Source organism: Mustela putorius, unplaced genomic scaffold (assembly GCF_011764305.1).
Source record: "Mustela putorius furo isolate JIRA1106 unplaced genomic scaffold, ASM1176430v1.1 tig00003907_pilon_pilon_pilon:0A:0A:0A:0A, whole genome shotgun sequence".
NCBI classification, from domain to species: Eukaryota; Metazoa; Chordata; class Mammalia; order Carnivora; family Mustelidae; genus Mustela; species Mustela putorius.
In genome coordinates, this window is record NW_025422055.1 from 1,772,162 (window position 1) to 1,798,840 (window position 26,679).

General features: G+C 35.8%; 1 protein-coding gene and 1 long non-coding RNA gene across 4 annotated transcripts in view; one reads left to right on the forward strand and one right to left on the reverse strand.

Annotated features, from left to right (window-relative positions):
- Positions 1–26,679, reverse strand: part of MARCHF1 (membrane associated ring-CH-type finger 1) — a 318,555-nt gene that overhangs the window by 55,362 nt on the left and 236,514 nt on the right. For both annotated transcript variants that reach the window (XM_045068436.1, XM_004775535.3), the window contains one exon: positions 4,410–4,590. In XM_045068436.1, the coding sequence (XP_044924371.1) occupies positions 4,410–4,590 (181 nt within the window). The remainder of the gene's footprint in view (positions 1–4,409; positions 4,591–26,679) is intronic.
- On the forward strand, positions 37–23,342 carry LOC106004006. Of its 2 annotated transcripts, none has more exons than XR_001176825.2 (3): positions 37–228; positions 9,439–9,595; positions 22,832–23,342. It is a non-coding gene; the product is annotated as an uncharacterized LOC106004006 (long non-coding RNA). The 2 variants fall into 2 exon arrangements; XR_001176826.2 differs by having other exon boundaries at positions 22,836–23,342.

Consider the following 26,679-nt stretch of genomic DNA (forward strand, 5'->3'; position numbering starts at 1 on the left):
CACCATACATGGGCATAAGCTTTAGAATCAGGGAGCTCTGGGGTGTGTGATAGTAAGTAAGGTTGATCCTGTGTCTCCTTTTTCTCATGTAAAATAGGTTCCACGTGCCTACATGAAATGGGGTTGTAATGAAGATAATAGTTAACTGATATATTCTAAATATCTGGCACAGAGTTGAAATTCAGTACGGAGCAGTTGTATTAGTAAAATTGCAAATTCTCCAGAATGGTAAGTAAATGCAGCATTTTAAATTTTCTTACATATGATGAAGTAGCATTATTCAGATGGCGTACTCAGAAGATCCTAGCTAGGAGTCTGACCTCATTCTCCATCCTATCTAATTTTAAGACTATGACCTGCAAGACCTCCAGGTTAGTGCAGAATCAATAATAACCTATGGGCTATTGGTCTGCTATGGTAACTTGCACTGGCTCTTTTGAAAGACAAATGTTATGTCAAATTAAGGGGAAAGGAAAGAATTAACATAGCATTTCTCAATTATAGTTCTTCATTTTTTAAAAAGTAGATATTTCAACTGAAACTTTGCAATTCATTATGGTGCAAGTGTAGAAATACCAAAAATGATTACTTCTTTTTACTTGGCATAATAAATTCACCCAGAACTTAAATGTTATGAAGTTTCCAATATTCAACTGTTTTGATCTACAAAAATGACAAGTGCTTGTGGTTTGATCTAATCATTACTAAAGCCAAGGTAATTGATTCACTGTCTCATTTAAAAATGAGACAAGGAGCAAAAGGATGCATAGAGGTGAATATTTTGTATTATGTATTTGTCAAATGGTTTGCATATGAGAAACTGTATAAAGAAATAATTTAGGGGGAACATAAAGTTGTCGGTACCATTTGCTGACCTCACAAGCTTAGCTTCATATCCAGCCACTGGTCTCTCCTATTCAGACTCAAATCTGATGCAATCAAATGCAATTCTTCAGCTTTGGAACAGGGGAAGATTTTATGCTTCCTAACTGATATTGCATGCATTTCCGAACTGTACTGTTTTGTGTATTTTTATCTTTTTGTCCTTCCTGGGCCCTTGGAATTATTTCTGATCCTGGGTTATTCGTGGGGCTTTTACTGAGTGTTATAAAAGTAGGTGAGCTGCTAACTTTAAGATGATGAAAACTGCTTTTTTTTCAAAGAAGTCCTTTGTTTCATTTAGATTTTAAAGGTTTTTCTTCTGAAGACATTAGGATACCTTGATGAATTTACTAATTAAAGATTTTGGTGTAATAATAGTGGCAATTAGTGAGGTAAGGTTTTACTGATCTCTTTAGGGATTATTAAGCCCCAAGATTCGTCAGACTACGATTTGCACCTTTCCACCTTAAGAAGCTATTTCATCTAAACAGAATCTCCTGCCTGTATTGGAGAATGGTAGACATTCAGAATCATTAGCTAAATTAACTGTTTCATGTAGTTGGTCTTTAGAATGTTATAAACTGTAATGGAATTACTGAGTTGAGAGCAATTAATGGAATATACTTTGTGTATATTCTAAGCAATGCTATACCTGTCATTTGTAATCCAAATCTATCAAAAGAAAACTGTTGATGAATCTTAGTGCCATCAAAATAAACCATCTAGAACAGTTTACAACTGCCTCATATCTATAGAGTTTATGTCATCTCAGAATCTGAAGTCATTTTAATCACTGCCATTTACATAGTATTATGCCAATGCCTCACCATTTTCAAGGAGAAAGTAAAAGTTTGGAACACTTTTTTTAGGTTTTTAAAATCCATAGATCATAAAGGCAGGGACAGAATGCATATTTCTCACGTGTAGGACTCACATGTTAGACCAGGAGCTGAAAATTCAGAGTCTTAGTCTAGAGCGACAGATGAGTGGGAATGGCACAAGGTCTTGGGATCAGACTCAGAGGGAGGGCTAGGAAATGTGGAGCCCTTGAAAGCAAACAGCCTTTTAAAGGCACTAGCCTCACTCATCTCCACTTCGCTACCCCATAGATGTTGTTCTATGGGGATGTGGTTCCAGGAGAGCCAGGTTCTGTGATTTTTTAAGCACACAAATATGTGGAATTTTACATGAAATACCCACACATCTAGATGTTGGTATCTGTTTCAAATGTTAAGCCCTGTGGGTCAAAAGAAACACATCTGTGGGCTATCAGGAAGCAACCTCTGGATTAGATTCCAACATCCTCTGTAGATATAAAAATGCTATTAAAAATGATGGATGTTGAGATGTTGTCCTTCATCAATACTTATGACAAAGGACATGTTTTTTAAAAAGAAAAGATATATCATTAATTGATAGCCAGTAGGTGCCCACTAGATTGCCACACATATTCATTATTAAGAATATTAAAAAAGATGGATGTATTCACTGCCTTTCTCTGGTTCTCAACTAACCTATTTGAGAAAAAATGGATTTTGTGGTAGGGTTGTAAATGATTGGGAATGGACTACCAAGAAAGGATCAAAGTTGTACATAAAGGATGATTCCACAAAATCTGAAGGTAGAATACGAATTTTCAAGTTCCACACAGCATCATGTATTGTTTATTATACAAAAATGGGGGAGGGATAGATAGTATGAAGAAGAGAAAAATCTGAATATTTTATTATCCTAAATTGTTGCTTTCGAATTGAAATATTACATTTGACAAAGTTGAAATGAACATTTTATATAGATAGAAGTTGGAAAAAAAAAAACATGGTGAAATATACAGATACTCTGAAATGATTTGCAGGTCCCTGAGGGCCATGAAGAGAAATTTACAGAATCACAGAGCACAATGTATTATTTAGCTACTCCAGACATCACACAGTATCTGTTCAATGGATGAAGCAAAGGGCAGAGAGTAAGGGTCCATTCTATTTCTGGCATTGATTGCTCTGGGACCTGGAGGAACAGAGCGTCACCTTTTGTCACTCAAGTTACCCCATATATTAAGAAAAGACAGTGCATAGCCAGCCAAAGGCATTCTGTACATCAGTTCTGACATCTATAAATCATTTGCAGACTTTTAAAATCAAGGCTGTGCAAAAGCAAGGAATGCTTTTCTCCCTCCCCATGATTTTCAGAATTAATGAAGAATTGCAATGGCAACAACCCATCGCATTCCTATTGGAATATTCTTGTTTGCTTTACATCTCTCCTCATTCTGGGGCTCATTGTGTTTATTTCTTTTCTTTCTTTTAAAGATTTTATTTATTCATTTGACAGAGAGATAGAGAGAGAGAGCACAGTAAGCAGAGCGGCAGGCAGAGGGAGAGAGAGAAACAGCTCTCTGCTGAGCAGGGGCCCGAGCGGGGCTCGATCCTAGGACCCTGGAATTGTGACCTGAGCTGAAGGCAGCCACTTAACTAACTGAGCCACCCAGACACCCCTCATTGTGTTTATTTCTAAGCAATGTTCTTTCCATCCACTTTTGCTTTGCATTTAATTTAAATGAAAAAGCAGCTCTAGGTAGAATCATTATTTAAATTGCAGTATCCATACTCTCCTTTAGAAATTGAGGCATCCATATATGTGAGGATGTAACTTATCTTTTTACCTAAAAAGATAAAGTTAAAAAGGTAAAAAGATAAGTTACATCCTAAAATCCAGGGCCCCCGCTATAGAGCATGAATTACATAAAGTTCATTGTCTTCATTTGTATCCTTCACAAATTATCCTTTGCTCGCTTTGAGTGTGATGCTACCTATATTTGACCCATATTCTAACCTTCATTCTTTAGCAAAATAAAAGTGAGGAATTTGAAGATCAAGTTTGTAGATAAAAAAAAAAACTTACCTTTCTCTTCCAGCTTGATGCACAATATGGAAAATAATACTTTTTCTATCTACTCTAATTATACATGAACTATCACACCAAATTCCCAAACAAAGGCAAATGCAAAAAAGAGTTCACACCTTTTGGAAGAAAACATTCTTTTCTATTACCTAAAGCTTGATTTTCAGGAAATTAGATCAGTTGATATTATTTACCGTAATCTATTATCCTAACCTTCCAGGGAATCGACCGCAGTAAATACAATGTTCTCACAGTTCCATCAATTCAATTACATCAAAGTACAAGTATATTTATTTCATATGTGTGCATATATATATATATATATATATATATATATGTAAAATGATGCAAACACAAACAACATACACATACACTCACAAACACATGCGTGTTCTTTTTTTGATTTTGAAGAATGACCTAAAAATCTGAGGCCCTAGAACATAAAACAGAGACAAAGGATTATTTGCAAACATTTGGCTGTTTCACATATTGAGGCCAGCACAAGGCATGTACTCTTCATGGATATTAGCATGTTACCAAATTCTACTGGGGAAAGAAATGGATTTTTAAAACATGCCTGCAGTTGCCAGTGCTCCCTTTCAAACCATTTCCTGCACATACCATACCTTCCGGAGGGGTTTGAGCTTAGTCTCCATTATGAAGTCATACTTGCAGAGCTCACAGCAGCGCGTGTCTGAGCTCTTGATCCACTGGTGGAGGCAGGACTGGTGGACAAAGCGTAGGGTGCCCGTGCAGCGGCAGGGTGTGATGAGGGGGCTCTCTTCATCCCCTTCGCAGTGACAGATCCTGGGGAAGGACACAGCAGTCAGGTTGAGATTTCCCTGAGGACGTTTCTCACCTGTGGATTTCCTCTCTGGCTCATACCAGAGGGCATTAGAAATTGCAACCTAAGAATTAGAAAGCATGTGCATTTCACTTCAGCAGGATCCAGAACCCAATGGAGGCTCAATCACTTGCTACTTACGTTCATGTGATTAGCCATTGGATACTTAGTATCTCAAAAATGTTTTATCATTTTGTTTCTATACTAATGTGATTTTAATAGCACAACTATTGATCCATCTCCCCAGCTTAATCTGTTTCCTAGGTCAGTGTCTCTAAGCATAAGCTTGATTTCATATATAAGAGTTGTGATTTATAGGCATTGTAAGGAATGTTTGAATCTGATAACTTTATTGTTTTAGTGTGATGACAGTTTTTTAGAAGCATGGTATATAATTTAGTACCTATGGTATCCTACCAATGTGGAAGAATTATGAAAAATTTTAACATGTTACCAAAGAATAAAGTAAACATTGAAAATTTCAGGTTGAAAATACTGTATTTTCCTAGGAAGACACACACATACTTGGTCACAATGAATTGCCTAAATTGTCAATAATCATCATTGTTTAAAGTAACAGAAAAAAAACTACATAAAATTGTTTCAGTATAGTAAATTCTATTGTTTTAAAATTTTAATTGTTACATCTTCCAAGGAATTCAGAGTTCAACTACTTTACTGAATTACTATGAATTAAGATGTCATAGATTCACAGTCTGAGAAATCTTCATTATTCTGATCTACAAATTTTAAGAATTTGCTTTCCTCATTAGAGGAGATAAGCTTTTCATGTCTCAAGATCATGAATTCAAATCTTAGCACTTTGGGGCACCTGGGTGGCTCAGTGGGTTAAAGCCTCTGCCTTCGGCTCAGGTCATGATCCCAGGGTCCTGGGATCGAGCCCCACATCGGGCTCTCTGCTCAGCGGGGAGCCTGCTTTCTCCTCTCTCTCTCTCTCTGTCTACTTGTGATCTCTGTCTGTCAAATAAATAAATAAAATCTTTAAAAAAAAAAAAACAAAAAACAAATCTTAGCACTTCAATAATTCTTATGATTTGCCCAGATGTTAGAAGTTGTTAATAAATTTGATTGGAAATATTTTTTGAATATCTTTAGAAAATATGAATGGCATATTTCAAAAAAAATCTATAAAAATTACGTTTTTGAGTTGAGTTGTAGCAGCAGTCTTAAAGAATGCTTGAATTGCTGCTCTTTCCTTTTAGGTCTATATGTCCTATTCTCTAGAAGCTTGAGTTTTAATGAGTGGGTTTTTAAAGCATATTTATCTATCTTAGCTGTCTCCTCAGGGGAAATGAAATGCTCTAATTGTTACTGAAGTAAGACACAGGAATTGAAACCAACCTTTAGCTCTTCCCTAACCTCAGAATAAAGAAGTATGACACAGTACGTCAGTATTTTGAATCTCTTTTTCTTAAGTAAAAATAAAAAAAATCAAAAAGGAGCACTGACTTCTAAAATCCTTAGGGTGGGTGTGACGAGATGAAGTTCAAAATCAGAGTCCTCCTCCTCCCCTGCCCCCCACTCCCACTGATATAGGAAGTAGTAGTGTTACATTAGCACCACATATAAAAGGTGTGGGGGGGAAACACTAAAAACTTTCTGAATTCTATTTTTCATATTCTACTCTATTTGAATTCTAGTATGAAAGTCTGGAATATCTCCTCTTGCCACAGGTATAGGTCCTAGGAATCCGGGCTTAGTGAACTTTTAATCACAATTGTTGCCGATAGAGTACTGGTCTCATGATAGATAGGTGTTCAGTAGATATTTGTTGAGTAAAAGAACCGTTTCATGAACAAACTACAGTTTTCTATAAGAGCAACCAGTGAAAACAAATCTGGGTTTCTATAGCACTTCATTTGGTAGCAATATTTATTTTTGGAGCCATTGAAACCTAATGAATTACACAGCGTAAGAGGTTGATATTTCTTATGTCTTTGAATCTCTTAAGTCTCTGCCTCTACACAAAGATACTCCTTCAGATCAGGAGTCAGCAAACTGTGGCCTAATTCTTACTGTGGCATGTGTTCGTAATTAACATTGTATTGAAACACACCCACGCAGATTTGTTTATGTATTGTTTAGAACTGTGTTTGCACTGTAACTGCAGAATTGAGAGTTGCTTCAAAGACCAGATGGCCACAGGGACTAACATATTTACTACCTGTTTCTTTATAGGAAACATTTGCTTGCTGTTGCCTTAAATATGGTGATTCTGGGGCTCCTGGGTGGCTGAGTTAGTTAAGTGTCTGACTCTTGTTTCAGGGTCATGATCTCAGGGTCATGAGGTCGGCCCCGCCTCTGGCACCGCCCATAGAGGGGAGTCTCTTTGTGATTCTTCCTCTTCCTCTGACCCTTTTTCCCTGCCACTCCCCGGGAGTATGAGTACACCCTCTCTCTTCTTTCAAATAAATAAAATTCTTTTTAAAAAACAGCAATTCTGAATTAAAGACAATATATGACTATTACCAATGATAATAAAACAAGGTTTATAAAATTCAACTTTGGCAAGTAACAAAAGTTGAAGTAAAGCTTACATAGAGAAGTGCGCAATAAAAACAAAAGTCCTTCCCCGCCTGGCATTGAAACCTGCTGATCCATGAAGACTCTGCAGGGAGAGTGGCGACATTTCTCATTTGAAAAAGAAAAAGTTGCAGTTAATGCCATCTGATAATTTATTACTAAAAAAAGATCACATCAAATGCTGCACAGCTGCCAAGATGATTCTGAGGCTCTGATTTTTTTTTTAACTGACATGAATAAAGTAATTTATTCATAAGCAGATTTAAACAAAGACCTTGCTGATTACTGGGTTCAACCTGACCTGAGCAGTTTACTGATTGTAGTCCAACTTCCTATGTCTCACAGATTCATTTAAAAAAAATTTCTGCTGAAACGTTACCTGAAGCACCACCAGCAATTTCATTTCTTCATAAAATTAAGGTTATTTCCCACAGGGAAAATCAAAAGCTTGATTCGTTTTCATTCCCATTTCACAAGATTTATTTTTACATGATTTTAGCATTTTGTATTTTTTCTAAATTATCCAACTCGAGTTGGACCCCAAGAGTCTTTTTCAAATCATGCTGAGATTGTTCTAAATGAGCTTAAGAGCTAAATATCAACTTGAAATTTCTACCGGAAATAAAAAATAATGTGATGGTGCCATTATGAGAAGAATTAAAGAATTCTTATGCTGATATATTTCACACTAACCAAAATTGCCAAATTATAAATGAAAACACAGTAATAAAAGCATACACTTGTTTTCTCCAACAGAATAATTGTGTAGAGAAAATTATTTTAATAATAAAGTTGTATTGTAAAATATTTGTAATTTTAATGCATTTTTACATTATGGGAAATTGAGGCTTGGGAACTGAGTGATTCTATAAAATTATTGGTGATTGACTTCAGTGTCTATCGTCTACTGACAAGAAAAAGCTGAAATCACAAACTTTATTAGCATTTTGCTCTTTTAACTGGCTGCTTATAGTCTAATCAGTGTATTAGTGGTGAAAGAGACTTTCACCACTTATGACTTGAATAAACTTCTACTTCCATATACCTTCTAGCTTTCTGTGAAAAGCAGACTGCAAAATAGTGTTAGGCAAATTAAATTCTGGAAATTGTGTGTGTGTGTGTGTGTGTGTACCTAAAGTCCCTCCCTTAATGTTTGAGTTTTAAGAGAAATAGATTTTTGTTTGGTTTTGTTTGGTCTAATGTATCATAATATGATCTGCACTGCTCCCCATCTGCTCCATTGTCAAGGCTTCTTGGTTCTGGTAGAATTTTTTTTTTTACATAAGTTTTCTTTTTTTAATAATTTATCATTAAAAAGGAATCCTTCTGAGGGTCATAGTGATTATGTACTTTTGGGATTTTTTTCATTCATTTATTCATTCATTCACATTTTCTTCATCTTTGCTACATGCAAAGAAAATCAGATAATAGCATCAGAGTGTAAGGTGAATCTAGAAGGAGACAACAGAATCTGGAGGCAGATATCCCATTTGGACAACTATTACAATCATCCAGGTATTAAGAATCTGAAACAATATTGTAACACTGTGTAGAGTGGCAACAAAGCCCATTTACGGTATGTAACACCCAAAGGCCGTCATCCCTATAATTTCAGAGAGGCTCTTAACTCTTTCTTCCCATAGTCCATGCCATTTTCCCCCCTGCTTTGCTTTGCCTTGCCTGCCTGCCTGCCTTCCGTCCTTCCTTCCTCTCTCTTTCTCTCTCTCTCTTTCTAATTTTTTGTTTTGTTTTGTTCTGTCTTAAGTAGACTCCATGCCCAGTGTGGGGTTTGAACTCACAATCCTGAGATTAACCATTACACGTTCTACTGACTGAGCCAGTCAGGCTCCCCATTTTTCCACTTTTTCGTTTGGCAAACCTTTCTGATCTATTTCCTTCCTTTTGTACCTGCATTTTTCTCCATACCCCTCTCCAATTAAATAATCTTAAAGCACAATAATTATGAATACATCTATGTTTGTAATGGCTTAATCTGGAAATTAATCTTACCTCCAAACTAATTCTCATGCTGCAGAGTTTGGCATTCATTGTTAGAATTCACTTTCTTGAGCTAAAAATGATTAGAATCCATGTGGGCGGAAACCATATTGAAAGGTATTAAACATTGGATGAGAAGTTAATGCTCAAGTAAATGAATGAACAGATGTAATTTCTCTTTCTTTTTGAGAAATAATAACATAGCAGTGAAAGAATAGCAGATTAGAGGCACTTTTATTTTTAATTTTCATTTCATTTATTTTAAACAGGGAAAAGGGGGACTTGTTCATACGCAGAGCTGAAGATGCCACAGAGAGAGAGAAAATGCTTCATGTTTGAATGAAGATTCTTAAGAAATCAAGAAAGTATGGGGAATGGAGCTATAGCAGAAAAGTGTCTTTGGACAGGTGGAAAAATACATGGGAGGTAAACAGACACTTTTTTTTTTCCTGTGAGCAAGATGTAGAGGGAAAAGTGTAAGAGAAGGAGATAGAAGAATTGCAGTTGCTGGATCTGGGGAGGGGCTTCCTGTCTCGTGGGATACAGGAGACCATGTGTCTGCTCCACCGAAGGCAGGAAGGTGTGGGGTTAAAGTATTAGAGAGGCTGTCAGTAATTAGCAAAAGGCACTTTGAGAATGTGATGGGAAATTATCCAAGCATGAATATTAGAACCATGGAGAGGCAGTGAGGTCCCTGGTGAGATTAGACAGCACAAATTTACAGTGGACGCTGTTAACACTGCCAGGAGTCAGCGGCTTTTAGCGCTCAGAGAGCAAGTCTACAGCTGGTAGCACAATCCAAGGCGTCTTGAGATCACTAAGTCAGAAATGGGAAGGACAAAGGCTCGAAGGATTCTGATGCATCAGCGAACACAGTGTGAAAATACTTGGTCATAAGGTCTAGACTCTGAGCCTGGAGGCGAGTGAAGCCATCTTGTGGTTAATGTATCATGGGGAGAGGATGGGTTTGAGAGATGGGAAATTGCAACAATGGTGAAGAGTTGATGTTGAAAGTGGGATGAAATGGGACCAATGTTGTCTATGTGTAGTGTAGTCATATCCCTCATGGATGAATTCATATCCTTTTTGTGGTCCTTTTTCCCCCACTGTCACAGGAAGAAATTTTAAAAATATGAAATTATTTGGTGTTTGAGACCCATGAAGAAACCAAATCCTGACTCACATGCTTGCTTTTGGCTCCAGTAAACAGGAGAGGTTCTCAGTTTACTCATGTGTGAAAGAGGTTAAAAATAACCTCTTAGGGTGTCATGCAGATTAAAGGTGATGAAAGAGTGCAGTACCTGGCACATTATAGGCAAATATTTGTTAATTTTGTCATAGAATGATGGGTCACTACTGCTAGTACTACTACTAATTTTGTTCACCGATGCCACTGCTTTTGCTGTATTGGGACTAATTGTTTTTAATGACTACTTTGGTAGTTGTTTAGAACCAATGCTTGTAAGGCCAAGGTCATGAATTCTGACTCCATAAAGGGCAGTTAGCTACTGACAAATTTGAATCCCTACATCGGTCAAGTCACAGACATGTCTCAAGGAAACCTAGGTACAGGAGTACATTTAGATCTGTATATTGGGTGGCCTCAGATAAGTTTTTGGATAGTTGGTTTTCTCATCCTTGAAATGTTACATGGCTATTGTAAGTCTCAAATGGATCAAATAGGATATATGAGAAAATATTACACAATGTAAGTACTATCCCAGAGGTATTAATACCAGTATATATGTGATCAATAAAATCAACAAAAATTGCTGCTAGTTAATAAATGCAATGTATTGCATGTTTTTATAAAAGCAACTCAATTTTTCGTGTCTGCACTTCAGTTTGTAGGACTCTCATTTTTCACCTCAGAGAACAGTGATGTAAGAATGGGAGATCTACCTCACTAATGAGATTAGTTTTTTCCCAAGCTACAAAACCCTTCTAAGATTCAGGTCTGAAAACCTTTTCTTTATTTTTCCTGATTTTTTTTTTTTTTTATTGTTGGCTAACCCCTCCTTCTTGAAACTTTTCCCTTTTGGCTTCTGTGACCACTAGCCCTAAAGTTGAGAAAAGTGTTATTAGAAGAGTATATAAGAAGATTGTAGGGATAAAACAGTGATTAGTTATGGCGAACAGACCAAAAATGTTAGGATTCTGGAGCCTGGGAAGGTAATAAATGATAGGTAAGATGAGAATATGACATGATTTGGTAGGTGAGATATCATGGTGAGAGATGACAAGGAAATAATATAGAATTCAACAGATCTAAATTCATGGCTCTCTTCCATGAATTCAGAATTATAAGTCAAAGGGATACCTTTTAAAGTATGAGTTTAGGATGTTAGCTAGACTTATTGTGATCATTTCACAATATATACAGATATCAAATCATTGTTGTACACTTGAAGTAATATAGTTAATATGTCAATTATAAAAGTAAAAAATAAAACATGAGTGCAGTAATTTTGAGACAAATACAGAGAACTAGTGACTATTATATTTCACATTTTGGAGGGGGGAAAAAAAAGCAAGAAAGGGGAAATTACATGATACCTGTCTTTAAATATATGAAAAACTATTGTGTGAAATGGTAGCTGGTCTTTTCTGTCCCACAACTAGATCCAATGAGTAGAAGTTAAAGGAAACAAATTTCCCTGAAACACACACACACACACACACACACACACACACACACTCAGAGCTTTCAGAAAATGGAATGAGTTACCTCAAGACAGTGCAAACTTCCCACCATTGAAAGTACTCAGATATAAGTAGGGTATTTATATGACAGACATAGTGTAAAAGGAGCTCATGCAACAGTAATTAAATAACATGACCTCCAATTTCTTTTTTAATGTTACAATTCTGTTTTTTTTTTTTTTTTCTTTCCCTCATACTGATTTCTACTGGATCCTTCCTGCTACTGTTTCTTTGTCAGCATTTCCTCTCTGCTTGTCTTGGGAGTTTTGTACTTCTACTTCCAGCATCCCTCCTAGACTTGTGGTTTCAAAACACTTCTTATCTTCAAAACCAGCCCCTGCCTTTCTGATAGAAAGAAACTTCAGCTAGTTCTCTAACTCCATTATGGGGGTATCCCACTGAATGCTTCCTACATCTCACCATCTATTAAACTAGCTTTTCTTCCCAAAAATGTCAGATAATAAGTATCCCATTCTCAGCTTGCCTTTATCGTGGAGCCTTCCATATACTTCAGACTCAGTTTTCCATATCTTCTTTCTTTTCTTCGTTACTACCATCTCCTAGTAGTTTTGGATGGTCAATAGGTATATCAGCTGTCTTTAAGACTTTGCTCTTCTCAAATCATTCTCAAAACATAGTTATTCAGATCTTTTTCTAAAATACTGTCACTCTTCAAGAACTCTATCATCAATCAAATAGAATCCAAATGACCTTGTCTGCTTTTCGTATGGCCTTCCATAATTTGTATTTACCTTACCTCTCCTGCTATATTTCCTACTAATTCTTAACATAGAGGCATAGTAGTATGATTAGCTACATGTACATGCAGTACATGGTTAGCATAATTAGTACCCTGATTAGCTGTGGGTTTTGCCATAGATCGGTTCCCTCCATGCCAAGATCTTGATTTCTATAGGCCTAGTGGCTATATAAAGAGCCTGGATGTACTGTCCATTAAGCCTCATTGATTCAGAAATGTCATCATGTGCTACACATGTCATGATGTGAAGAATGTTGGGGAACACTGGTGTGGTTGTTAAAAGTACTATCAGCATTGGAATCATGGTTCTGCCTATCTATGTCTGTCAAATTACTTAATCTCGTGTTCTTAATCAATAAAGTAGGAAAATAGCAGTGTCTACAGTTCATAGGATTATTTGTTAAGATTAAATTAAGTGATCAATAAAGGTTAAATGGTACTTCTTCAATCAATGTTGACATGGTTGTTTCCTTAGTCCATTGCACTCTGGGAATTTACTCAAATATGATCTTGTACCTGTAATTTCCTTCCTCTCTTGATAATACCTCATCTAAATTTAAGCTGTTCTAAGACTCATACCCTTACAGGAACAGCCTCTAGATCTTTCCCTCTAATGTTCCCTCCATTTCTTGAGGTTTCATTGCTCTTAAATCCTATACTACACAGATCTGGTCTTTGTTTTTTAATTATTTCATCTATGCAAGTTCTGGTATTATGACCTAGCTAAATTCTTGTTTATTAATTTTGGAGGGCAAAATTTTCTTTGTATAGTACAATGCTAAGAGTAATTTAAATGAGAATACTGTTAAAAAAGGTCAGGGTAAAGATGATTAATTACTGGATCAGAAATGGACTGGGAATGCTATTTAAACATGTTTGAAGAAGAGATCAAAAGAGATAGCTTGGTGAGATGATTTGGCAATTCTCAGAACTTGTTACTCAGTACCAGTGTTTTGTTTATGTTTCGGGAAAATTCACTTATAATGAAAATGAGAAGTGTATGATCCTTACATATACTATGCACTCTTAAATTTGCATTTGAGGAACTAAACTGAGGGGAACCAATTTTATATCCCATCTGAACATGACAGGAAGTCAAGCAAGTAGAAAGGAGAAGTAACTCTTAATATGCAGAGAAGATGGACAGTATTTAATATTATTCTTACTAACAAATGTTTCAACCAACTCTTACTGATATGGAATCAGCATACATTTTTGGAATTTAAAAAAAAAACCTTATAAGTCATATTTCTAAAATTCTCTTTACACAGATGAAGTAATAAGCTACCTATCATTCAGCTTGAGTTCAAGACTATCTTGAAAACTCTAATTAAAAATACAGTTATGACATAAGAATAAAAATAGTCTATGGATGGCTAATACAATTTTTATAATCACAAGATTGGTCATTCTGAATCTGCCAGACAATTTTCTTGACATCTACAGATGAGTGACAGTTCTTCACACACAAGTGATTTTTTAAAGTGTTTTGTTTTCTGAAAGGAATATTTTCAACTCAGAAAAACTTGGTACATAGCATGACTTCCTGAGTTCAATTTCACACCCTAATTTGTAATCACTGACTTGTTTAAAACCTCAGACCATCTGCACAGAGCTGTAGGGAATGATCAACAACAAAGACAGTGACAGCAATGTCCCCAGCTCCTGACTTGATCCTGGAGCTGATACAAAGTTGTGGCTAATCAGCCACATCTTCTTCCAACAAGATACCACACTGATGGAAAAGAGTGGAGAAAGATAATGGTCACCTTGCTGCACCTATAATGGAAGCAGGGAGGCCAGTTCTTATTTGAGTTTATAGGTATTTTAATTGTGTGAGCTGCAATGGATTGGGAAGTTTCCACCTGAATTTCTTTTCCTATGGCTGTCATCACCGCTGGTAATTGTTCGATCCTCTTGATAACAGGAGTTTAAACCCTGATTGGATTTAAGGATTCTCAACAGGGACTCATAGCCTAGGGATTTAGTCTCATAGTAGGGTAGATCCTCTTAGAAGACTTTCTGCAAAGTTTCCATGGGTTCTTGGAGTACATCACATTTCTTCCCCATGTGCTAGCAAGTATAGTCCCAAGAGTCCCAGCCCCAAGTGTATCCAACAACAGCAGATTTTTGTCAGTAGTCTTAGAATCACCTCAAACTGTACAAATCCTCTAAGTCAGGAGAGACCTAAAGATGTATTCTGACATTTGGAAAAATTCTTCCCCTGTTAACCACCCTTTGCTGCCCTGTCCTTACTCTGTTGGTGAGCTCAGAGTACAATTTACTTCTGGGTAAAGGAACTGATTTCCCCCAGTAGTATTTATCTTTCCAGATCCTATCTTATAATTTTGGTGACAAACAGATGAATAAATAGATAATAAATGTTGAATGAAGATAACTATGTAACAATTTTCTCTACATTCTCACACATGTCACAGTCATTTTATGTCAGCTTTGCAGTCTTTTTGGGTTGTTTGTAAAATTGATAAAATTAAACTAAAGATACTTCTATACAGGTATTCTTAAAGTTATCAGCTTCATGCATTGACCGATGGGACAGGGAAAACAAAAGGGCAGACAATAATATTATTTGCTTTCTGTGTAGGTATAACCAAAGAAATCTATTTGGTCACAGACAGAGTAGGGCTTTTGTACATACATCATAACAGAACTACCAGAAAAATCATCATTACTTTTTAGTCTTTTTACTTTCTGCATGTGGCAGAGATTCTTAATTCACATTGGTTTGGGGATAGGATAACACTCTCTTGTGATTGCTAAGTCTCTGAACCTTCATAACCTCTCTTTCAACCATGACTTCCTTCCATTTGTTGTCCACTCATTAATCTTATCTGGCTGAGTCTTACATAAAGGAATTCTCAAGCTGCCATGGATAATTGACAGAGCGGATAATTTATTTACAGATAACCGAGAATGCATTGAATGAATTAGAAATATGCTTCTGCTTACGAATTTTTATAAACAGGCAAGGAAGTGTGTTGGCACAATACTGTTGTTGCTTTTTAGCAGCTCCACTTTGAATGAAGAATGAATCAGGCTTTATTCATTTATTCACTTATTCATTCATGTCTTCATTTATTAATCATTATCTCGACAAATAGTTCCTTGTGTATGCACTATGTGTGAGGTTATTCAAGGTGCTGTGACAAAGATGAATGTCTCAGTCTTTACGGACTCTATTCTTTGACAGGTTACACATTGGATAATGGCACAAATAGCTAGAATACAAGTTAAAATGTGAGGTGTGGCATGTCAAGTGCTGTTGTATGTGAGAGAGGGAAAAATCAAGTACAGATTAGGGGATGGGGACGTGGTCAGAGTCTAATGGAAGATGGAGCATATGAGCTAGAATTGCAGTTTGGGTAGAATTTTGGCAGATGAAGATGGTAGTTGTTAGGTGACTCCAGACCCAGGAGATATTTCCAGTGAAAGCTTAGAAGTAGAATTGAACAGGTAATGGAGTGAAAGATGTGACCAAGTTTGAAAGGAACATGAGAAGGTTGGATAGGATTGTAGTGAGATGTCATGCCAAAAAATAAAGTAAGATTATGGAGAGCCTAATGTACATTTCCTTCATCCAGTGCCAACATCAACACCTACATATACATGTGTGCACACACATGCACATACACACACATAAGCACACACATAAAAAGCTTTAAGTGTATTCAGTTGGAGTGGGAAACCACTGCAAAAGTTGAGTAAGAAAATAAGATTATTAGTAAGGTTAATCTGGCTGTGTTACTTCAGAGATCTGAGAGAAAAAGAAGGGACTATTATAATAGTCAAAATCAATAGTAGTAAAGAACAAGAACCAGAGAAATAGTTGGGAGAATGGAGAAAGAGAACAAGAGATATTATACAAGTAAAGCTGGTGAAACTTCATCAGTTTGGGTAAAGGAAGCGGGGAAGACCTGTGGAACAATGGGAAGAAAAGACAGACTTACTGGCTTTAGAGTTTTAATTAAATCTTCTCGGGACAGACATTTAAGATTTATCGATCTAAAAGTCCTCTGAGCATTTGTCATTGCGGGTACTGTTTAGAAACCATCATGTTTGTGATTTAATTTTTAATGTAGTTACATTGTATGGGACAGTCATTTTGAAAAACAGAAAGAAGTAGTTTCACACTTTCTCATACATACTACTCTCTTGCATGTGAGATATGTCAATACATAATCGTATTTGAAGGCTATCTTTCCAAATAGCACTAGAATTACTAACAACACATAATCATTTCAAATAGCAATTATATTTGCAATACAGTTTTCTACCTAGTAGTAGAATGGCAAATATATCACTAATGATGTGGTTTATTACATCCTCTTTCTAATTCATATTTTCCTGGTGTGTAGTATGTCCAGAATGATTCTCCTACCACTTCATTGTTCCAACCATCTGTTTTTTGATCATAGAACAGAAAGCATGATTTTGTGGACCCAAATTAAATTGCCTTATAAAAATAAAATCATAACAACTTTCATTCATTCAGAATCTTGACAGAATTTCCACTTAGAGAAAAATCATTTTTTTTTTTTGCCAAAAGTTATGTGTATGAACTTTATACCTTGTCATGAACAGAAATAACTGAAAACATATCCTATTAAAATTATATGCATAAAAAGATTAGAAGGAAATGTATCAAAATCTAAATAATGATTATCTAGCCAGGTAATTAAGTTTAAATTAGAATAGTTTTCTCTATTTTCAATTTTCTTTACAATAGTCACAACTACTGTAATAGCACTGAAAGAAATATTAAAATATACCAAAAATATAAAGATCTAAGAATCATTTTCCAATTCTATTTTACTTGCTTTTTATCATTCTCTAGTAAGTTAACAAATTCATGAATGCTTGATAGACTTATATATTTGAACAATTTTGAAAAGTGTTTTGTCTTACCAGTAAATGTCAATTGCTTTCTTGTTTCCTTCCTGTCCAGCTTCAGGAGCAGCACTCTCCCCCATTTTGTCTTATAAAAAGCTTAAAAATCTCATTATTTTTATTTTTTTCATTTTTTAAGTTTTTAAATTTTAATGCTAGTGTAGCCAACATACACTGTTATATTAGTCTCAGTTGTATAATATAGCAATTCAACAATTCTATACATTACTCAGTGCTCATCACAATAAGTCTGCTCTTAATCCCCTTTACCTATTTTACCCATTCCCACACCCAACCTACCCTCTGGTAACCATCAGTTACTTCTCTATAGTTAAGAATCTGGTTCTTGCTTTGTCTCTTTCTAGGAGCAGCCCTTGTAACATTTTGGTTATGTAGTAACCAAAGGATTCTCCTTACTGTCATTTATTTTTTAACAGAAATACAAACTTGTGGGTGTTAACTCTGTCAGTGAACATTTGCAGTCTGTACCCAATATATTTATTTATTGGAAGGACAGAAAGTATTAAGAATTGTCTGTCTCCCACCTTTGCCCCGTATGTCTATACCAATGCTGTAGATAACTGGTATTATTTAAATTCTAAGTGTACAAAACTTGATACTTCATACAACTACAGGATAGATCTATGATCTATGCAAGGATGCGTATTCACACATTCTATTTTGGTGTGTGATAATTCTGCTTCAGTTCCTTAGAACTGAAAGAAGTTTCTCCTACTGCATCATCAGCATTTTCACCTGCCTGGATGTGGCTGTGTTCACCTGTGGATGTGTTTCAACTTTCTCAGTGTTCATCATTGTCCATTGGGTCTTTCTCAGTGCCCGGCCTTCATTTTGTATTCCTGAAATTTCATCACCTTTTGATCTCTTTTTTTTTTTTTTTTTTTGAGCAGAGTTTTTTACTATGAAATATTCTAACTGATTAATTGGTATAATTTTCCTCCACACTCAATACAAATGAATTTCATTAATTATGTACACCAGATGCAGTACTTTTGCATCTCCCTTCCCTTTTTGCCTTTCCAAAGATTTATTTATTTGAAAGTGAGAGGGAGCAAGCAAGAGCCCATGCAAGAGGGAAAAGCAGGCCCCCCCTGAACTGGTAGCCTGACATGGTGCTCAATTCCAGGACCCCGGGATCATGACCTGAGTGGAAGGCAGGTGCTTAAGTGACTGAGCCACCCAGGCTCCTTCCCTGCTTTGCCTTTTCAAATGTCTCTGAAGCTGCTGTCATTTGAAGACAAAAAAAATTAAAAAAAAAAAGTGTTGAATGTATACCTTCAACATGGAGTTTGATGAAAGGTAAAGTAGAACTTTTCTCATGCACAAAATACAAAAGTGAAAAATGCAAATGCGAAAAAGCAAGTGCAAAAGTAAAACCTCAAGTATGGTGTTGCACTAAACATGATGTGAGAGAAATAAAAGAGAGTAGATCGCTCTACTAACTCCCAGTTTTTTAGTGTTTGATGATTTATAGCTGATACATAACATAAAACAACAGTAATATTATTCTGCTTTCTTGATATTGATGGAAATTGAATCTTTTTTGATGCATGCTGCATGAAAGAAGATAAAATTCTGGGCTTAATATTTAAAAACCTCTTGATTGTAACTGCAAGGAAGGTTGCTTTTTATTTTCAAATTATATTTGAATTTCCAAATAGCATCTTAATGTGGTGCTTCTCTAAAGAAGTACATAGTGAAGGGGATGCCTGTGTGGCTCACTCAGTTACGTGTCTGACTCTTGGTTTCAGCTCAGGTCATGATCTCAGGGTTTTGATATCAAGCCCCAGGTGGGGCTCCATGCTGGGTGTGGAGCCTGCTTAAGATTCTCTTTCTTCCTCTCCCACTGCACCTCCCCCACCTCTAAAAAAAGTACATGGTGAATACAATTTGATAATATCTTCAGTGTCATTTCATAAAAATAGCATTTTACTTGAGTGTAATCACAACAGCTTTGACAGTCATAGGAGACTACGTATCTGCTACTTATAGTCACAAATATACATATACGTTATAAACGTAAGTGTAGCTATTTCATATCATAATGAACATTTACATTATATTAGTGAGCCACAGAATTTGCTGATTTCTGTACTTGATTCCTGAATTGACAAAAAAGTAAAGAAATGAAATAGTTCCAAATGGAGCTAAAGAAGTCCATCTCCATTACTCAGCATATCATTACGATAAATATATTCAAAGTTAATCTGCATGCAAACTCATCAATGGCAAAGGTGTGAAGAGGCCTCAAAACCTAAACACATTTGTGAGCCTTATTTTTTCACAGAGTAGAATTTGGGCGGAGATGACTTCCCACAGGATGCTGAAGGATGCAGCTGTGAGATCAAGTGAGGAATTGACACCAATGCTCTTTTAACTGGGTAGCATCAACCTATGGTTATACTTGGCCACATTAGTTCAGTGTTTCAGAAGGTGTGTGAAGGTGGTGAGAAAGAAGAAACATGTACTTTTAAATTTCTTCTTTCTATCCTTCTTGAGGCTCTTAAGAAAATTCCAGATCATTTTACCCCAAACTTTTATCTTCTGCATACATACCTTGTATGTAGGTCATGCAAAATGATAAAAAATATGAAGTCATGACTTTGATAATACATCTTTGTATTTCTTAGTTAATAGGCTCTTGTAAAGGCACATTTTATTTAAGACAAAAATGAAAATGTAACAGAACAAAATAAAACCAAGCATGATATAAATTTAAAAATCATCCTTGCAAGAATGTTCAAGTTATTGTATGTCATGGGAAATTAGGCAGTTACACAAGAATGAATTGATCTTGAGCTATTTATCAAGAAGAAGTGCAGGCTGCCAGTGGATACGGATAATTTGCTTCTGTGATATTTCTTTTCCCACAAATACTGAGTGTCTTAGAGTTTTCGAGTTGGAGAAGCCATCTTTTTAAGCACTTAACATAGCTCTCTAGTTTTATAATAGGACATTGACCTTGTCCTCTGCCAACCCTCAGTTGTTAAAGGAAGGGGACCTCTGTGAAGCATACTCATAACATGCTGGGACCCAGGGACATCATCTGCTCTACTGAAATGTTCTCATTACAATGACTCATGAAAGAAATTTTGCTTAGTTATGCCTCATTACTAACAGAAGTTGTGTCTCATCTGAAACCCGTTTCAGGTTTCATGTGAAACTTGTTCCTGGTTTCACATGAAATGCGTTCCTTTGCTTTGGCCACTGTGCCTATGACAAGTTTGTAGGAATTCTCTACATAAGCATTTCTGCAGATTTAGTATTTTTCTACCCTTATTTTCATGTGTCTTAATTTTTCTCAATTTCCTAATTTATCCTTTTGGAGTGTGTGTGTGTGTGTGTATGCATACATGTGTGTAAATATGTGTACACACACATATATATGTTTATATACATGTATACACACCTGTATCAATATATATACAGTATGTCAGTCACTGAAGACAGGAAATAGAAAATTATCAAACACAAACATATATCATCTCTTCTATTTGCTTTGTGTTTTGCTGTCCCTGATGTATCTACTTGCATCAGTCTCTGTTTTCTTATACTCCCAGAGTCCCTATACTTATTCATTGCAGCATGAACACCCTGCCCTGTTTTCTCATCTGATGCTCCACGTCAGTAGTTCTCAGACTTCAGTGTTCATCAGATTCTCACAGAGGTCCAGTTAAACTGGATAGCTGGGGCTTACTCCCAGATTTTTTGATTCAACAGGTCTGGGTTGGGGTCCAATAATTTGCATTTTAGCAAGTTCCCATGTGATTCTGATGCTCTTGGTACAGGGATGATACTTTGAGAACCATGGATTTCATGGTTTGTTTGTTTGCTTCTTCTATAGTGTCATTTGAAAGTGAATTGCAGCTAGATGAGACATTTGAGGGTTGATCAAAATGAAAGTTACAAGAAGCATCTCATCTTCTATTTCCACCAATAAACATCAACTTTGAGAACCATTTTCCCTTATGGTTTTAAGAGCTGAAAGGAAAGAATCTGTACTAGCTGTTTACCCCCAGGCTCCATTCTAGTGTTTCCAGGTTGTAGAAGTACTGCCAAGTGGACCTCCTGCCCAGAGTGTGGTTATTGCAGTATATGTATCTTCTGAGCATCTATTTGTTCATCTGAGGTTGGACTAAACAATCAGTGATTCTCAGCCCTGGCTGCTCATGAAAATAACCTGAGAGGCTTTAAAAAATGTACTATGTTAAGTCATCCTTTCCAGAGGGATCTGGATGGGGTCCTGGTGGGAATATCTTTTTTTTTTTCTTTTAAATTTACAAGGTGGGTCTAATATGCAGCCCAGATTGAGAATCACTGGGTGAAGTGATCTCTTTGGTCTTTCCTAGTTTGAGCTGGTAAATTTTGAGGCTTTCAAATGTTGATTGGAATCAATACTCCTCTAATGCATGGGGCATTCTTTGTCTACAACTTCTATTTCATTCTAGTTATTTATTTTTCTTCTTTCATTCCACCTTTCTTTTTTCTAGTGTTACTATCATAGAGTGTGGCAAAACATTTTAATTTGATTATGCCCTCTGAGAGTTCTGAACTAGCTCAGATCAAAATACTTTTAAAATAAAGACATCAGAATTTATTAAGGTGAGGCTCTCAGGGGCCAGATAAGAACAACGGGGTACACATTAAGCAGGAAATAGCAAGGTTTCATGATCACCTGTTAGATAACCATGAAGTAAAGAAGAAGGTTTGCAGTATAATGTCTAAAGTAAAAGCCATCTCCAAGAAGCTTTCCAAATACAGGCACTCCTGTGTTATGGCATCTTCAGTTCTGCATAAACCTGGGAGTGAGTGAAGGGGAGCTAATAGACTCTCCAGTCCTCCTTGTATCTGACAGAGGAACCAAGTAGAATATCAGGCTAAGTTTAAGGCTGTCAGAGCCCTAAGAACAAAAGAGAACTTAGCCAGGCTGTTCCAGTGGCATTTTAATTTCTGAACCCAGTTAGACACTGTTGTTTAAATTTGCTTATGTCTGAGGACACCTGCAGAAGATTTGAAATGAATGTGTAACCATGCTGTACTGGTTATAACGAAGATGAGAACCTAAACATGGTAATTAGAAAAGGAGGCAATGTTCATGCTATAAATAAATTCTCATATATAAATCATGATTTGGTAGCAACAAGCACTGTACCCAGTATTCATCAGTTTATATACAGTGTTCATTTTCTGTTTGCATATATATGTTTAAAAACGAATTTGTGTGAGAGAAGACACTGAATGTTCTTTCTTTCTTTTCTTTTCTTTTGGAGGCAGAGAGAAGAAATTGCCCAGTGCCAAACAGATACAAGTTCATGAAAGAAAGCAAACAGTTCAAAGTCACTATAATCCTGAATGCATATTGTTCTTAAATTGAGAAATAGATGAATCCTACCTAATTGGTATTGTTTTCTTATTCAGTATTTTGCACTTTGGTATAATTGGTATTTGAAAAATTAGAAATTAGCAAACAAAGGATAAATGTAGTACAATTTAACCAACTTTTAATATGTGAATAGTGACTTATCTGTCTGAAGGAGCGCCATATTTCTATTTTTGCCTGAAGTTTCCTGAGGTTGGAAAATGCCTTGTTAATCTTCAAATTTACTTGAAGATGGTTTTATAGGTAGAGAAATGTCCATTTTTTCTTTTTTTCTTCTCTAAAAGCACAACTTTTTAAAATAATTGGCCTACAGAATATATGCTATTTCCAAAAATCAAAGTCACCTATTTAACCAAATTAGAATTGTATTAATCAACTACTTGATATAGCATTATACATATAATAATATATATTTATATAATTATATAATAATTATCATATAATTATTATATATTTAATATAAGATATATTATTATACATAATATAATAATATATATATTATATATAGTAACACTGGAGGATATAGTATATAATATTATATAATAGGATTAATCAACTACTTATAATTTACCAGTCAAGGCTATTAGTATTATTGATGACATTGTTATTCCACTCCCAGACAGATGTACTCCCAAATTGAGAACAATCAGGACAAAAAACCTTGCTAAGAACAAGGCATGTCTTTGAAGGATATATTTTTAAGAAAAGATATAAAATGCCATTTCTTTAAGCATTTCAAGTTGTTTTTCTCCTAAATTTCATGTGCATGTATAAATATCAGCACCTTAATTCATCGATTTTATTCATTCAAAATATTAACTACTTGGATAAATGCTGAAAGACTATGTGAAATCACACGGTGCACTCATAGCATTAGAATGTGGAGAGCGTATCATGCTTAGCGAAATAAGTCAAGCAGAGAAAGACAACTATCATATGATCTCCCTGATATGAGGAAGTGGTGATGCAACATGGGGGCTTAAGTGGGTACGAGAAGAATAAATGAAAGAAGATGGGATTGGGAGGGAGACAAACCATAAGTGACTCTTAATCTCACAAAACAAACTGAGGGTTGCTGGGGGGAGGGGGTTTGGGAGAAGGGGGTGGGATTATGGACATTGGGGAGGGTATGTGCTTTGGTGAGTGCTGTGAAGTGTGTAAACCTGGTGATTCACAGACCTGTACCCCTGGGGATAAAAATATATGTTTATAAAAAATAAAAAATTATATAAAAAAATCATAAAAAAAAAGAATGTGGTGCTAATTAAGTTTTTCTTTGTTGGAGAGTCCTTTGCTCCTTAGAATAAAGTAGCATAGTGTATATCTGAATTTTTGCTGAGGATTGCAATAAACATAATTATTCATTCAGAGAAAGAAATTAGTTTTACAATGTTATCTTACTAGTAATGCATACATTTGCAATACACAGTCATTTTTCTCAATTTTGATCACATATATAAGGAGAGAGCCATTTTACCTTTCCCAAGTTGGACCCCTCCCAGTAGAGAGAAATCAAGAGTTGAAAGTGAGACCTTGAGACTCTATGTTGAGTAATTCCAATGAACTGACCCGTGATAGGTTACTAATGGTGTTCACATCTGCATTTCCTACCAACTCAGCTGTTATTAAAATGAACAGGGGGAAGATTATTATTAACTCCTATAAGACTCAGAAAAATAAAGACAAAGCCTATGGAAAGTAATAAATTTATGAACTTTCTTAAGAGTCTGTTACCTCCTGGAAATAAATGATTCTCATTAGGTCACTTAGGAGACCTTTCTCACCTGAATACTGAAAACTGTCAACAGCTGATCTTTTACTCATAGAATGGACTTTGACAATAGAATGCCAGTCTCATCTTTGTACAGAAAAAGTAACAGAAAGAATAGGATACATTTACAAAGTTTAAAAAATCTGTTACTGAGTGAATATAAATCTAGGACTAAGAAGGAGAAAATACAAGGACTCAGGCTGATTCAATATTAGAAAGAATGTTTTCACAATTAAGAGATTCTAAAAGGAAAGGGGTTGTCCCAAGAAATAGTATGTTCAAGGAAGAGAGAGACGATAATGTGTGCTGATATTCCAAGGGTCTTCAAAGATCAGACTGGAGAGCGACCTAGATGATCCATGAATCTATGAACCCACTTTTTCCAATGCTATAACAATTATCTGAAAAGTTAAGATAAAAAAGTAGGTTTTTTTCTTTAAATAAATAGGGAGAGCACAACTACTAACTGAAATTTTATTTTACTTTAAAAATCGTATTTGTAAAGCATATTTATCTCAATTTTTAAATTTCAAATTTACCTGGAGATACATGGGGAAACATAGATCAAGTTGTGCTAAATGTGAAATCTAGATGTTTCATGACATCACTCCCATAGGTCCAAGTGCAATTGTCTTCTTTGGTTGCATCTGAATGATGTACTGTAGAGGAAAGGTAGATTTCCTGCCATCTGTGGCCATATGAACTCATAGTTATGGGCCTCAGCAGGACTTCCAACAATGCTTTTCTATCTTGCTATGCTTAGCACTGCCACACTAAGCAAAAGTATATGGTAAACCCAGTTAAATTTGAATTTCAGATAAATAATGAGTACTTTTTTAGTATGTGTATGTCCCATTAGAAAATTATTTGCTCTTATCTGAAATTCAGATTGCACTGTTATATGACCCTGCAACCAACCCCCTTGCTCTATAAGGTCATCAAAAAGAAATAGTAGCTGTATCTGTACATAAAATATCTGTATCTGTATATATCATATCTGCTTATATAATCTGTAGATCTACATTTGTCCCTGCATCTGTGATTTCCTCTTTTACTTGTATTGCAAAGAAAATCATACTTATTTTCCTTGCCACGGCAATCCTTTTACTTTGGTCTTTGGGTCCCATCCTTTCCTATTCCCTGTGGGACCTTAAGAAACAAACATTCTGATCAGTTTTCTTCATCGTCAACTTCTCTCTCTCTCTCTCTCTCTGAGCTCAAAGATTCTCCAAATTAAAAACATGAATTCATCTAGATGAATTCATCTGAATTCATCTCTTCCTCTATTTGTGACATTCTCTTTCACCTTTATATAGTCCTGGGTTTTCATTTGTCTCTTTGGGCATTGTCTTCCTTCTCTCTGCTGGCTTTTTTTCTTCTTTCAGGACCATTAAATATTGCTATTTCCCAGGGTTCTTCATACCCTCCTCTGCTCAGTTCATAGATTTTCCATTGGAGATTTTGACACTCACCACCTATATGCTCAAGACTTCCTAATCTTCATGCAAACTTGCAAAAGCCTCTTCTGAACTCTTCTGGATGTCTCTCTGTGGATAATTGTCTTGTGCCTCAAACTGTTTATTTATAAAACTGAACTCATCTACTCCTTTTAAATCTGTCTCTCAAGCAGTGTGTTCTCTCAATAGTAAAGGATCCTATAATCTACCATTTTCTAAATCGGAAACTTGAGATCGGATATCTATGTAAGTTATCATTGAATCCTGTTTGATTTGTTTGATTTACTTTCATAATACTTTAAAAATACATCTACTTTTTTAAAACTATTTTTTTTAAAGATTTATGTATTTATTTGAGAAAGCAAGAGAGTTTGAGCATGTCCACAAGCCAGGGGAGGGGCAGTGGGAGGGAATCTTCAAGCAGACTCCACGCTGTTGGGGGGCCGGTGCTCAGGACTTGATCCCATGACTTATGAAATCATGACCCAAGCTGAAACCAAGAGTCAGAAG